The sequence below is a fragment of the Bos javanicus genome, chromosome 2 (assembly GCF_032452875.1).
Source record: "Bos javanicus breed banteng chromosome 2, ARS-OSU_banteng_1.0, whole genome shotgun sequence".
NCBI classification, from domain to species: Eukaryota; Metazoa; Chordata; class Mammalia; order Artiodactyla; family Bovidae; genus Bos; species Bos javanicus.
In genome coordinates, this window is record NC_083869.1 from 21,002,246 (window position 1) to 21,018,286 (window position 16,041).

Genomic DNA, 16,041 nt, shown 5'->3' on the forward strand with positions numbered 1-16,041 from the left:
TGTGTGCCGCAAAAAAGGGTCCTGCATGATGCAGTGAAGATCCTGCGTGCCACAACTAAGACCTGACACAGTCAAATAAATAAAAGAAATAGAAGCAGTTGGATGGATTAGTAATAGTAGTAAAGTTTTATTATGATATTTTGAGCTCGACCAGGATCGAAATGTTTCTGAGGCAAACTGCCTTTAATCACTGTGAATGAACTGGGCTTTGGAAATTAGGTCTTGCAGACTTGATAATGGTTCTTAATGAACTCAGCCTAAGATTACAAGGTGAAACAGTCCTCATATGTGAAACCTATAGTGCTATAAAAGTGATTTAGAAAGCAAATAACAATTTAATGACAAAAAGTAATTTTTTAAAAAGTGCTATGAAAAGTTAAGAAGATCTCCATTCCCACACAGATTTGTAGCAGCTATATTATATGAGCTCAAACTGCAGTTCCAGCAGTGTTTTTCACACCTCATGCAAGTACAAAGGAAATTTCCGTATTTCAAAATCCATTTAACTGAAAGTGATTAATTTGCAGTGACATAATAAAGACAAATATCAAGAGAAGAATCTAAAGAATTTTATAAATGCCCTTCACACAGTGAATATGCTCAATTAAAATCATGTGGTTATCGATTGATTTAAATATTTAGCAGCACCTGTCTGTGTGAAAAAATTTTCAAAAATAAAATGTTTGAAATCTCATTACAGATAAACTAACAGATTGACTTTTGCAATCATTTTTGTTGGTAGGGGATACTAATTTTGAATCTCAATTAAGTGAAATGTTATCCCCCCACCTACCTCCTAAAATTTTTCTTTTCATTGGTAGACCTATGTTATGAACAATTGACCGCAATTATTATTATATTTGAATTTTGTCATTAAAAGTTTTGTGGGAATTCATTTACTCTTTTGCTTTAAAATTACCTACTTAATTTTGCCTTTTGGTCCATAAAGCCATTTGCTGTCTGGCCCTTTATAGAAAAAGTTTGCTGATCTCTGCATTAGAGGCTAAATATTTGGCTTGGTCTTATCTAAGTAAGGGCTTCCCTGGTGGCTCAGACCGTAAAGCGTCTGTCTGGAATGCAGGAGACCCAGGTTCAATCCCTGGGTCGGGAAGATCCCCTGGAGGAGAAATGGCAATCCATTCCAGTACTATTGCCTGGAAAATCCCATGGACAGAGGAGCCTGGTAGGCTACAGTCCATGGGGTTGCAAAGAGTTGGACACGACTGAGCAACTTCACTTTCGACTTCACTTTATCTAAGTAAAGATGATTGTTCTCTTTAAAGATGTCAGTAGTTTTTTTCTCCTTTCAGTAATAAGTCAGCTATAACATTAAAGACTACCTAATACATTTTGGAAAAAATATAGTAAAATCATCTTTTCAGAAGTTTATATTTCTTTGAATTTGTATGTAAATAATATTATTTGAATTGATATTTAGATGTTTGCTACTCCAAAACTTCAATGAAGAGATAATTTTGTAAGTAAATTTAATGAAAAATTAAGAACAATTATTTAAATTCTATTTGGTAAAATTTTTAAAAATTTATTTTTTGATTGAAGGATAATTGCTTTACAGAATTTTGTTGTTTTCTGTCAAACCTCAACCTAAAGCAGCCATAGCTATACGTATATCCCCTCCCTTTTGAACCTCCCTCCCATCTCCCTCCCCATCCCACCCCTCTAGATTGATACAGAACCCCTGTTTGAGTTTCCTGAGCCATACAGCAAATTCCCATTGGCTATCTATTTTACATATGGTGGTAAAATGTTTAAATCAAGTTTTAAGTCTCTTCTTTCTCCCTGGGATAGTATTCCTATTTATGCTAGTTCAATATTTCTAGAGAAAAACTAGAAACCTAAAATAAATTTGTAAAGCAGATACTGATGTTCATAAATTACATAAATTATATCCTTTGAAATAATTGTTTATGTTCTACCAATGCAACCTAACTAAGCATGCAAATCTTGGAAAAGTTTAATTTTTGAAAAGTAATTAGTATCATCTTCCTTTTCAAGTCCCTCCTCAGGTATAATACTGTAGGTTTGCAAAGGTTTTCTTTTTAGTGCTCATTTTCTTGAGATCAAATAGCTTAATAAAATGTTCTTTCCTTATAAATAAAAAGAACATTTTTATAACCAATGTATAAAAAGAGAATCAGTGAGTGGGATGTTGAAAGGAAGGAGAAATTATAGAAAGTAATGTTTCTGAAAATATTTAAAAATATATATTTTTTTACATTTGGAAAAAGTGTTTTATTCTATGTAAAGTCCATTTTTTCCCAGCTGAGCTTGTAGTATATAATATAGGCAAACATATAAAATATATGTGGGTAAAGATGAGGTAACTTGTTTGTACACATCAGTGAAAAATCCTAAAATGAGAATGTTTTCTTGCAGTTGCTTAATGTATATCATTTGACGTGATTTTTTTCTTGTATCTTGAGCATCTTAGTATCTGATTTAGTTTTGGTTTAAATCTTGTTTTCTAGATGAAGCATTGGATGATTTAAAATCCCAGAAGAAAAAAATAGTAAGTTAACTTTTATTTAAGTTAATTTGTATAAAGCTAATGAATTAAGGACTGAATAATTAATGTTTATATGCTGTAAGTAATGACTCTCCAAGGAACACGTATGCTTTTAAATAGCAATTTAATGGTGAAGCTAAATTATGAATATTTTTGCTAGTAAATAATGATTGACAGGAAAAAGTAGTTAGGTGGACTTACGAGATTCTCAGAGTCCATGTCAGTTGGAAGCTGAGAAGTTAGTAAATGAATCATTTTGGAGCACTAAATGAGGCAGAGGGGTAAAAAGGTGAATATCTAGGTTTATTATTAGGGCCAAAAAAGGACCAAACATCATGTCAGTTCTCAGATTTTTTTTGACATAATAAGGCTGAGAGAGAGGGGAATCAAGAGGATTGGCTATAAAAGAAATTTAACAATGAAAAAAGAAAAATAACCCTAAAGAAAAGGTGGGGGTGGGGAAGAGAATATTTCTTATTTGATTTCTTCCATTGTCATTCTATGTCATTGTCCATTCTATCAGCAGTTCTAATTACATGGGCATCTATTGTGGGGCCAGTTAAATGCATCCTTCAGATGGGTTGGAAAGACAAGGACCAAGAGAGAGGAAGGACTTCAGATATTTAGAGGTTGATATTTATTAGTTTTACTAAGTGAATTGAACTTGGTGTTTGACTTGAATTTATATATACTTTTTTCGCATAATTATTTTTGAAATATAAAAATGATAGTTGACAGGAGTATCATGTTATATGGAAACTTATTTAATGATATTTAATCATATGCAAAATCAGTTTAATGTAATTTAGTCTAACGTCCCAGCTGAGCTATTTAAAATCCTAAAACCCAATGCTATTAAAGTGCTGCATTCAATATGCCAGCAAATTTGGAAAACTCAGCAGAGGCCACAGGACTGGAAAAGGTTCATTTTCATTCCAATCCCAACAAGGACAGTGCCAAAGAATGTTCAAACTACCATACAGTTGCTCTTATTTCACATGCTAGCAAGATAATGCTCAAAATCCCTCAGGCTAGACTTCAGCAGTATGTGAACTGAGAACTTGCAGTTGTACAAGCTGGATTTAGAAAAGGCAGAAGAACCAGTGATCAAATTGGCAGCATCCGTTGGATCATAGAGAAAGCAAAGGAATTCTAGAAAAACATCTATTTCTGCTTTATTGACTCTGCTGAAGCCTTTGACTGTGTGGATCACAACAAACTGTGGAAAATTCTTAAAGAGATAGGAGTACCAGATCACTTTACCTGCCTCCTGAGAAACCTGTATGCAGGTCAAGAAGTGACAGTTAGAACTGACTGGTTCAGAATTGGGAAAGGAGTATGACAAGGCTGTATATTGTCACCCTCCTTATTTAACTTATATGCAGAGTACACAATGTGAAATGCTGGGCTGGATAAATCAGAAGCTGGAATCAAGATTGCTAGGAGAAATATCAGCAGCATCAGATATGCAGGTGATACCACTCTAATGGCAGAAGTTTAAGAAGAACTAAAGACCGTCTTGATGAGGATGAAAGAGGAGAGTAAAAAGGTGGCTTGAAACTCAACATTAAAAAAAGTTAAGATCATGGCATCTGGCCGCATCACTTCATGGCAAATAAAAGGGGAGAAAGAGGAAGCAGTAACAAATTTTATATTCTTGAGCTCCAAAATCACTGCGGATGGTGACTTCAGCCATGAAATTAAAAAATACTTGCTCCTTGGAAGAAAAGCGGTGACAAACCTAGATAGCCTGTTAAGGAGCAGAGACATCACTTTGTTGACAAAGGTCAGTGTAGTCAAAGCTATGGTTTTTCCAGTAGTCACGTACTGATGTGAGAGTTGGACCAGAAAGAAGGCTAAACACTGAAGAATTGATGCTTTCAAACTGTTGCTGAAGAAGACTCTTGAGAGTCCCTTAAACTGCAAGGAGAGCAAACCAGTCAATTCTAAAGTATATCAACCCTAAATATTCATTGAAAGGACTGAGGCTGAAGCCGAAGCTCCAATACTTTGGCCACCTGATACGAAGAACTGACTTATTGGAAAAGACCCTAATTGAGGGAAAGATTGAAGGCAAAAGGAGAAGAGAGAGGGTGTCAGAGGAGAACATGGTTGGATGACATCACTGGCTCAATGGACATGAATTTGAGCAAACTCAGGTAGATAGTGGATAACAGAGGAGCCTGGTGTCCTATAGTCCATGGAGTGGCAAAGAGTCAGACACTACTTAGCGACTGAACAACAACAACAATGTAATAAGTAACAATTATGGATGAAACTAATAAAAGTTATGAAGGTTAAGGTTAATGTTAAAAATTGTTCTGTGAATTGATAAGAAAAGACAACACTAGTCAAGGGATTTACGTACCTGAAAAATAAAGAAGCTTTAATTTTGAAAGGATTCCTTAATCTTTTTTTGTTTGATGTCTCTCAGTGTTCTGTGAGGTATTTATCAAAATTGCATTGACATTTTTGATGGTCCTAAATTGAGTTGTAAACATATTCCCATTGTATCTTATTATATTTCTGGCATTTTGCATGTTATGGAACAGCCAGAAGTTCAAAATGAGGAAATGCCAACGATTCTCAATAATATAGAAGTTGTGATATGATTGGTTTGCTGATGTGATGAAGAATATCTGATAGTGTTGATGAAAGCCAAGCCCTACTTGTACCAAAATGGAGAAATACTGATTAACATAGAAAAGGCAAAGAGGAAGACAAAAGAAAAAAGGAAAAAAGAAAGGTTCTAAGTGATGAGAAGCTGATTCAATGTCAGTGGAATTACATGACCAGAAAACAGAATCTTAGAGAACACATGATTGGGGAAAAATTATCAGTAGAGGAACAGAACAGACTTAGAAAATTCTACGAGAGAGCAAACTAAGCTATTTACTTCTTAAATAACCCTTGATGGAATCGCAAAATAGAAAATGTGCATCTAGGTCTGCCAGTTGGGAAATTCAGTTAAAAGTTCAGTTGTTTTGTATGTATAAATGGTTTATGAGGCATCAGTATTACAGAATAGTTCAGAATGGCATTTCTCTTGCAGTATGATTAGAGAAAAATAAGTTGGCTGCACTCTAAGGGAACACAGTTTACGTTAAATTGATTGTTAGAGGTTACAGTACTGTTGCTATTGGGAACTAGTCCCTTGTCTTTAATGCTCAAGCCCTCACCAGAGCTGCTTTGTTTCAGAAGTACTTTATATTTTGTTTAGAACAATGGGTGTTAAAGGGTGAATTTGTAAGGAGCACAGTGTTAGCTAATGATTGTACTGGTAATGAGAGGAGAAAGAAGGGACATTGCTTTTCAGCAAAAACAAAATGTAACCATATGTTTTACCCTACATTTATAGCTTTAAATATACTGACATGACAAATACCTATTAGTTTAAAACTACTCAACTCTTAACTCTTTCATTAAAAAAATTAATATAAATTGTATTTACTACTTGACATTTTATTGAAGGTGGTTTTCTCAGGGATGCATCTCTTTAATCTAGATAGATCTGTAATGTAATTTGTAATATGTGAAAGTGTAATTTGTAATAGTAAACATGAATTATCAATTGATTAAAAATTACTTAGAAAGGAAAATGAGTAAGAACAATCTTTTAAAACAATGTTTTAAATCTAAGGACTTAATCTAAGTATTTACTTACTAAAATAAAGCTAGGAATTAATCTTTAGTTACCTAAAAACTCTCCCAAGTCTAGATGTGAACATTTTGCCACTCACATATTTTGTGGTCTTTTTTTTTTTTTAACTTTTAGTTTAAAAAAAAAATCACTGTTCAACAGATAATCCGTCTGTATCCATGAGCATTCCATTAAAACAGTTCAAAGTCAAAATCCAGCAAAACATGAGTCAAAATGACCTCTTTAAGTGGCTTCATGAAAATTCTGTGCTTTTTTCTGAGTAGAACAGGTATTTCTGTGTGGTAAGTCCTTCCTGGCATTTCTCAGGCAATTTATATTTTTCCAAGTCCTGAGGAGAATCGTTTGAGAAATTGGGAACATGGGAAGAAGTATTATAATTCTCTGAGAATTAAAACTTAACAATCACTACAAATGTTACTGGTTCAAAAGAATCCACTGCCAATTGAAAGCAGGAGCAAAAGCGGCTGACATGCTGAGCTGTAGGTTAATGTGGACGTTTCAGGTGACAGGACAGAGCACATAGAAGTGGCACAGTCTACTTAGTCTTGCTTTTGTGGCCATGTTACAAGTATGTTATGGGCCTTGTCTCTTACAATAGTGAGTTATTCTTACAAATAAATGTTAGTAAGTTTATTTATTGTTTTTTAAGGACTTCTTTTGCTTCCAAAGTTTATTTCATGGAATGTCACTCACAGTATACTGTAGTATACTCTGCACAGAATCCTGTACAAAGTGACATTCCATGAAATAAATTTTGGAAGCAAAAGAAGTCCTTAAATTGACAATTTTAGCATATGATTCTGTGTGGGGCTATTAACCTCACTAGAAGTTTCAAATGTTACATTTTTATATTACCCAGTAATATTTGCTGGCATTTTCCAGTGTTTGAATATTCACTATAGGCTACATATCTTTGTAAATACTTTAACAGAAGAAATACAGAGAGAGAAGTTAGTGTTATTGTGAAATATGCCTATGTGAAATCAAAAAATAATTTAAAATCTGAATTATTAAAAAAAATATTGATTTCAACAGCAAAACTAAAATCAGGATAAGCAGACAATATTTTCTGGTTCAAAATTGGAAAAGAAGTATGTCAAGGCTGTATATTGTCACCCTGCTTTTTTAGCTCATATGCAGAGTACATCATGTGAAATGAGGCTGGATGAAGCTCAACCTGGAATCACGATTGCCAGAAGAAATATAAATAACCTCAGATAGGCAGATGACACCCACCCTAATGGCAGAAAGCAAAGAGGAACTGAAGAGCCTCTTGATGAAGGTGACAGAGGAGAGTGAAAAAACTGGCTTAAAACTCGACATTCAAAAAATGAAGATCATGGCAACTGGTCTCATCACTTCATGGCAAATAGATCGGGAAACAATGGAAACAGTGAGAGACTTTATTTTTTTGGGCTCCAAAATCACTGTGGTTGGTGACTGCAGCCATGAAATTAAAAGATGCTTGCTCCTTGAAATATAAGCTATGACATACCTAGAAATGTATTAAAAAGCAGAGACATCAGTTTGCTGACAAAGATGCATATAGTCAAAGGTATGATTTTTCTAGTAGTCATGTATGGATGTGAGAGTTGTACCATAAAGAAGGATGAATGTGGAAGAATTGACACTTTTGAACTGTGGTGCTGGAGAAGACTCTTTAGAGCTCCTTGGACAGCAAGGAGATCAAATCAGTTAATCCTAAAGGAAATCAACCCGGAATATTCATTGGCAGGACTGATGTTGAAGCTGAAGTTCCAATACTTTGGCCATCTGATGAGAAGAGCCGACTCATTGGAAAGGACCCTGATGCTGGGAAAGATTGAAGGCAGGAGGAGAAGAGGATGACAGAGGATGAGATAGTTGGATGGTGTCACTGATTCAGTGGCCATTAGTTTGAGCAAACTCTGGGAGATGATGAAGGACAGAATCCTGGCATGCTTCAGTCCATGGAGTTGCAAAGAGTTGGACATGCCTGAAAGACTGAACAACAACAGCAAGACATTATTTTATCATTTTAAAAATATGTGTTTAAATGTGAAACATGTACCCTAAAGCTGTGAATTGAAGATGCTTTGGGGCACACTCTTTAATAATTTGACCAAAGTCAATGCAAAACAAAAGACGTTTTTAAAGAAAATGTTATGTGTTTATTTTCTGCTGCACTGAGTCTTCCTTGCTGTGTGTGCGCTTTCTCTAGTTGCAGTGAGCAGGGGCTGCTCTTCATTGTAGTGTGTGGGCTTCTGGTTGCAGTAGCTTCTCTTGTTGTGTAGTGTGGGCTCTTGGGCATGCAGTCTTCAGTAGCTGCAGTTTGTGGGCTTCATTGGTCGTGGTGCTTCGGCTTAGTTGCTCTGTAGCATGTGGGATCGTCCCAGACCAGGGGTCAAACTGGTGTCCCCTGCATTGGCAGGAGGATTCTTAACAAATGGAGCACCAGGGAAGTCCAAAACACATTTTTCTCTTTTAAAAAATTTTATTTTTTAATATATTTTTGGCTGCGTTGGGTCTTTGTTGCTGTGCGGGCTTTTCTCTAGTTATGGCAAGCGGGGGCTGCTCTCTAGTTGCAGTATGCAGGCTTCTCATTGCAGTGGCTTCTCTTGTTACGGAGCATGGGCTGTAAGGCATGTGGGCTCAGTAGATGTGGCTCCTGGACTCTAGAACACAGCCTCAGTAGTTGTAGTACATGGTCTTAGTTGCTCTGAGGCATGTGGGATCTTCCCGACTCAGGGATTGAATCTGTGTCTCCTGCATTGGTAGATGGATTCTTTACCACTGAGCCACCAGGGAAACCTCAAAAGACATTTTTCTACGTGTGGAATATTCATTAAGAAACAAGCATCAAGAATATTGGATAGGGCAATTAATGCTTTGTGTGTTTTAAAATTTTATTTCAAGAATTATAATTTAAATATTATAGAATTATCTCTCAAAATAAAAAAAATTGACATTTATTTTGTGTTAGTGTTCCCTTCTTTTAGTGTTCTCTGATGAAATTCTGTATCAGGTAGAAATAAATTTATATGTTCTCAAAATATATAAGCTTGGCAAAATAATGTTGATTCGTAATAAATAAGCAATCTTGTGTTTATTTTTCTCTTTTTTATATTGTTTATTTAAATTTTTGGCTGTGCTGGGTCTTTGTTGCTGCACAGGCTTTTTTCTAGTTGTAGCAAATGGAGGCTACTCTTTACTTGCAGTACACAGGCTTCTCATTGCTGTGGCTTCTCTCGTTGAGGAGCGCAGGCTCAGGCTTTAGTATTTGTGGTACATGGGCTCAGTAGTTGCAGCTCCCGGCTCTATAGCACAGGTTCAGTTCTTATGGTGCACGGGCTTAGCTACCCCGTGGCATGTGGAAGCTTCCTGGACCAGGAATCAAACCTGTATCTCCTGCATTGGTAGGTGGATTCTTTACCACAGAGCATCAGGGATGGGGAAACAGTTACAGACTATTCTTTTGGGCTCCAAAATCACTGCAGATGGTGACTGCAGCCACGAAATTAAAAGATGCTTGCTCCTTGGAAGAAAAACTATGACCAACCTAGACAGCATATTAAAAAGCAGAAACATTACTTTGCCAACAAAGGTCAAAGCTATGGTTTTCCCATTGGTCATGTATGAATGTGAGAGTTGGATGATAAAGAAAGCTGAGCACCAAAGAATTGATGCTTTTGAACTGCGGTGTTGGAGAAGACTCTTGAGAGTCCATTGGACAACAAGGAGATCCAACCAGTCCATCCTAAAGGAAATCAGTCCTGAATATTCATTTGAAGACTGATGCTGAAGCTGAAACTCCAATACTTTGGCTACCTGATGTGAAGAGCTGACTCATTTGAAAAGACCCTGATGCTGGGAAAGATTGAAGGCAGGAGGAGAAGGGGACAACAGAGGATGAGATGGTTGCATGGCATCACCGACTTAATGGACATGAGTTTGAGTAAACTCCTGGAGTTGGTGATGGACAGAGAGGCCTGGCGTGCTGCAGTCCATGGGGTCGCACAGAGTCGAACACGACTGAGCAACTGAACTGAACCAGGGACTCCCTCTCTATATTAAATAAAAAACTCTGCAACTTTCAGTATAATCATATCACAGGAAAGCAATCCATTCTTTGTTACATCATTCATTATTATTTAAAGTATGTAAAATATTTTGAAGAATACAGAGTAATTTATAATTTTGGGTATTCTGAGAATTCAATTTCTCATTCCTGAGTCCTGGTATTAATATGTTGGGACTTGAAAACGTGTTTGAAACCTTGTTACAGATCCACTCTGAAAAATTGACGTAATCTCTGAAGATTGTGTGTTTTGTGTTAGGTGCTATTGTAGACTCTCCTATATTATTTAAATTGCACAACAGTGTTATGAGAAAATAGTATTATATCTTCAGCTTTACAAAAGAAGAAACTGGGGCTAACAGATTTGCTTAAAGTCTTTCTATAGCTAATTAAGAATGGAAATGTACTTTGAACCTAGATCTTTTCTCATGCTGTGGTTTCAAGTTTGTATTCTTCCCACTGATCAGATGTCTCTCTATATGAAACAGATTATTTGCTTAAAATGTAGTAGGAATAAATGTGTTAATTAAGCTATTACAAAAAAAAAGATTTTTGATGTGAAGAGCTGACTCATTTGAAAAGATCCTGATGCTGAAAAGATCCTGATGCTGGGAAAGATCGAGGGCAGGAGGAGAAGGGGACAACAGAGGATGAGATGGTTGGATGGCATCACTGACTCGATGGACACGGGTTTGGGTAAACTCTGGGAGTTGGTGATGGACAGGGAGGCCTGGTGTGCTGCAGTTCATGGGGTCGCAAAGAGTCAGACACGACTGAGCGACTGAACTGAAATGCAAAAGAGAATGGGTTTGTATTTTTTGCTTTTTAGAATGATTTTAAGATACTTTAATGTACATAGGCATAAGCATGAATATTTGCTGAATGATGTACTAGGAGCAACAATCGTTTGTTAAAGTGGCATTTTAGTTTTTAGTTTTGTGTATTGTTTTAAAGATCACAGTTGTAACTAATCTTCTTTTTAAACCTAGCTGTAGTCTTACTCTAGAATTGTGCTGTGCAAATCAGCCACTAGACCCATGTAGCTTTTAAAATTTATGTTATTTGGAGTAGGATAAAGAGGCTTCCTAGGTGGACAAGGCAATGGCACCCCATTCCAGTACTCTTGCCTGGAAAATCCCATGGACAGAGGAGCCTGGTAGGCTGTTACAGTCCATGGGGTCGCTAAGAGTCGGACACGGCTGAGCGACTTCACTTTCACTTTTTGCTTTCATGCATTGGGGAAGGAAATGGCAACCCACTCCAGTGCTCTTGCCTGGAGAATCCCAGGGGGAGCCTGGTGGGCTTCTGTCTATGGGGTTGCACAGAGTTGGACACGACTGAAGCGACTCAGCAGCAGCAGTAGCAGCAGGTGGTCCTAGTGGTGAAGAACCCACCTGCCAGTGCAGGAGATGCTGAAGATGCAGGTTCTGTCCCTGGTGAGGAAGAAGATCCCCTGGAGGAGGAAATGGCAACCCACTGCAGTACTCTTGCTGGAGAATCCCATGGATAGAGGAGCCTGGCAGGCTGCAGTACAAGGGGTCCCAAAGAATTGGACATGACTGGGTGACTGAGTACAAAGTAGAATAAAAGCTACAGTTGAATTCCTTAGTTGTACAAGCAATATTTTAAGTGATCATTTATCACATATAGTATTGTAGCTATTGTATTGTGTACATATAAACCACTTTCATTATTACATATAATTCTGTTGTTATAACAGTGGTCTGGACTATCAAAAATCAATTTGTAAAGGTCAGGGATTCAGTTCTTTGCTATTTCATGTAGATTATGTTCATTTGGGCATAGATCATGTCTTGCCTTCTGTCCCCATTCCCAGTTTTTCCCCAGCCCTAAAGAAGTAATGTTCGGAGAAGGCAATGGCACCCTACTCCAGTACTTCTGCCTGGAGAATCCCATGGACGGAGGAGCCTGGTAGGCTGCAGTCCATCGGGTGGCTACGGACACGACTGAGCGACTTCATTTTCACTTTTCACTTTCATGCATTGGAGAAGGAAATGGCAACCCACTCCATTGTTCTTGCCTGAAGAATCCCAGGGACAGGGGAGCCTGGTGGGCTGCCGTCTATGGGGTCGCACAGAGTCAGACACAACTGAAGCGACTTAGCATTAGCAAAGAAGTAATGTTACAAACATTTTCTTTACATCAGAAATTTAGATGTGCTTGTTTTAAGACTTTATGATAATTTTGAAATAATTAGAAAAATGTTGTAGTTTCACTAAACCAAGATTAATAATAAATCATTCATCTAAGCACTTTTACTTCTTAAATATTATATTGAGTTTTTAATGAGAAATCTATTAACTACTATTGTGGCAGCATATTTTAGTTATAGTTTAACTTGGTAAATGTGCTCTGCTTTGCATTTTAAAATAAATGTCCTTTGTAATAAACATGACATTTAATGAATCTAAGTGGCTGTCAGTGGTCACTGAAAAGGAAAATTCCTCTTCAAGTTTTGCAAAAGAATTTTCATTCTGTATATTAGCTATCTGTCATAATTATGACTGTCTTGTATTAAAGTAAAACTTTTTCTGATATTGGGCTTTAACTGCTAAAATGATGCTTTACTAGTGATTACTTTTGAAATTAAACCCACATATTAAGCCATAAAGTGACTTGAGTGCATTGTAAATAAAATGCTATAATAATGAAGTGCTTTAAATATAGTCACTAGTGTGAGCATAGAACTCAGTAAAATTTTTTTACTTAAATTCTTACTGTGTTCTGTTTTTTACCTCTAAAGTTGTTTGAATCTAAGTAAAAAAGGGAGAGCTTCACCTTTTAAAGTCATTTGAGGAAATTCCATGAGAGAGCATGGCTGTTCTCCCAGTTACTGAGTTTTCACTGAATTTGCAGCAAGCTAATTGCTTCTGCTAATAAATAATCTAAAATCGATGCTGACAGCAGCTAATTGGCACAGAGATTTTATTTTGTAAAGCTCTTGGCTAACGACCTTCTTTAAATTAATAGCATTAAGTGCTATGAGGAAATAAATCTGAGGAATTGCCTGTCATTTGCTTGTCATGTCTAATAACTTCCAATAATGATGGCTGATAGATTTTTGCACATTCCATTATCGAAGTTGGTGCATGTAATTATTCTCCTCATTATACGTAAACAATTAGCAATATTTGGTATTTCCTTGTAGTAAAGCTGTTGAATACAAGTAGCATATTAGAGGTTAGAAGCCATTTTAAATTCTGAATTTTATTATTTGAATGTAGGAAGTCTTTCGTGCTATCTGGATGTATTATGTGCTATTTATTTTAAGCCTTGTACTTGAATACTTTTTGAATAGGACTTATAAAAATATGTAGTGTATGAATGTTTTAAAATGTGACAATTTGTGGAAATTTTTGTTTGCAGCTTGAAGAAGTCATGGAAAAAGAAACTTATAAAACAGCTAAATTAATTCTTGAAAGGTTTGATCCAGATTCAAAGAAAGCAAAGGTAAGGCTGTGATATCACCATTTTATTATAAATTGCCCATTATAGTAGGACACTGTAATAACATTACTGTATTTGATAGGAGTTTGAGCCACCGTCTGCTGGAGCAACTGTAACTCCAAGACCTGGACAAGGTAAATAAACTTTGTAGAAACTGCTGCTGCTGTTGGAAAGATCCCTGTTTACCCAAGTGAGTTCAAAAGTGTGATAGAGGTCTGAAAAAATGTAAAATGCTTTTATATTAATTTGTATTTGGTTATTTGAGATATGACTTAAAGTAGATGGCAGTAAGTTTATTTCATTTTTCATTAAAGATGTTATCTATTGAGATTAAATATATAATTGGTTACAGTCTTTTGAAATTTAAGTGATTTCACCAATATTTTATAATTCCCCCCCCTTTAAATAAGAGCCTCCTGGAATGTCTGCTATTATGAAAATTCCTACATTTTTCTGATTTATTTTTGAGGAAATTAAATGAAGATTTTTGTCAAATTTGAGTTTCTTCTAAAATAACACTTTTAGTTACGAAGAGGAAAATAATTTAGAAATGAGAAGAATATTGAATTACTGCTATATAATAGCATTAACTCTTTCTTTTTGAGGTTATATTGCCAGATTACTAGTGAAACCATTACTATTATATCATTAAATATTACGCAATTTAAAAAATATTATTAAGTGATTATATAAAGAATTCCCATGACTAGTGTGTGAAAAGATATTTTTGAGTTTGCACTGGCTTCCCTTTTTGTTCTCGTCTCTAGAATATAATAATACATAGATATACCTCAGAGATATTGCAGGTTTGGTTTCAGACCACCCCAAAAGTAAATATCGTAATAAAGTGAGTCACATGAATTTTTTGGTTTCCTGGTATATATTAAGGTTATGTTTACACCATAATGTAGTCTGTTTAAGTGTGCAATAGCAGTATGTCAAGAAAAAAATGTATATCCCTTAATTAAAAAATACTTTGTTGCTAAAAAATGCTAATCATCATCTGATAATGCAGAGTTGCCATAAACCTTCAATTTGTATAGTTTATTTTGTAAAAAAAAGAAAAGAAAAAACGAACTCAGTATACATAAAGCACAATAAAGTGAAACACCGTAAAATGAGGTATGTCTGTAGTTTGTAAGGCTTTTGTTGCAATACAGAATATACTGTATTTAATTTTTACTCTTATAAATCATCAGAATTGGAGCCTGGTTTATAAAGTTAGGGTGGTATTTAGAACTTTGAGAAGTCAGTACTTTTATTAATTTCCACAGTGACCAGGGGTATTAATAAGCCTTAATAGTTTTAGGTGTTCTAATTGGTGGAGGAATGTGGAAAGGATCTCATCTCTGCCATCTTTCATAAGTAGAATTCTGGTTAATAGAAATATTAGCCTGCTCTTTTGATGAATATAGAAGTTTATCAAAAGTTATGTTAAAGTTTAAAGATGATTAAAATAAATTAATCTTAGGGAATTCCCTGGTGGTCCAGTGGTTAGGACTCTGTACTTCCACTGCAGGGGGTATGGGTTCAGTCCCTGGCTGGGGAACTAAGATCCAGCAAGCTGCATGGCATGGCTGAAGAAAAGAAAATTATTTTACAGTGTAACACCTACTTTCATAATCAGTTTAAATATTTTTACAATTTATACTTCTTACTAGAAATTATAAAAAATATTGTGGCCTGCAGGTTTCTATACTTTTTACTTATATAACTATTAACTAACTTTACAAAAATACTTTTGAAATAACCTTCATGAATGTATTTTTAAAATGTGATATTTTGCAGAAAGCTGATGCTGTTACTTTAAGTCTATTTTCTCTCGTTATAAAAGAACATATGTATGACTTTCTTAAGCATTTATTAATAATTAGGCAGCATTAATTCATTTAAGAATCTGAACTTATCTTTCCTTAGAAACTTTTGAAACTCAAACTTTTTTTCTTATGATGTCATATCGTAACTGTAGAAAAACCGTCTCTGGTCTCTCTGATTTGGATTCCTGAAGCACTACTTTTGGATATTCTTTTAGGGAAAATTAACATTTAGCTATAATACAAATGAATTGTTCACTTAAAAAAAGGTATTAAATAACTCTTATGTGTAGACACCAGGGGGAATAAAGAGATGAATATAGTATGGCTTTTGACCTTAAGAAGCTTATAATCTATTTTTTAAAGTATTTTTTCTGGGGTACACTATTCTAGTATTTGTAACTTTATTCGTAACTTTATTAATATCTGTAGATATTAATTACTATTTGGAATTTTCCCCCCTATTTAAAAAAAATTATAAACTATATCTCAACTTTATTCCCCTTATTGAGAA

At 35.4% G+C, this 16,041-nt stretch overlaps 1 protein-coding gene across 9 annotated transcripts in view; it reads left to right on the forward strand.

Moving 5' to 3' along the window:
- Positions 1-16,041, forward strand: part of LNPK (lunapark, ER junction formation factor) — a 99,444-nt gene that overhangs the window by 29,351 nt on the left and 54,052 nt on the right. For 8 of the 9 annotated variants that reach the window (XR_009739926.1, XM_061434744.1, XM_061434760.1 and 5 more), the window contains 3 exons: positions 2,490-2,530; positions 13,633-13,716; positions 13,796-13,847. Coding sequence is in view for 8 of the 9 variants with exons in the window: in XM_061434744.1 (XP_061290728.1) it covers positions 2,490-2,530; positions 13,633-13,716; positions 13,796-13,847 (177 nt within the window). In the remaining variant the exon portion in view is untranslated. Of the gene's footprint in view, positions 1-1,438; positions 1,478-2,489; positions 2,531-13,632; positions 13,717-13,795; positions 13,848-16,041 lie in introns of all 9 variants that reach the window. The other variant, XM_061434794.1, reaches the window with a different exon arrangement.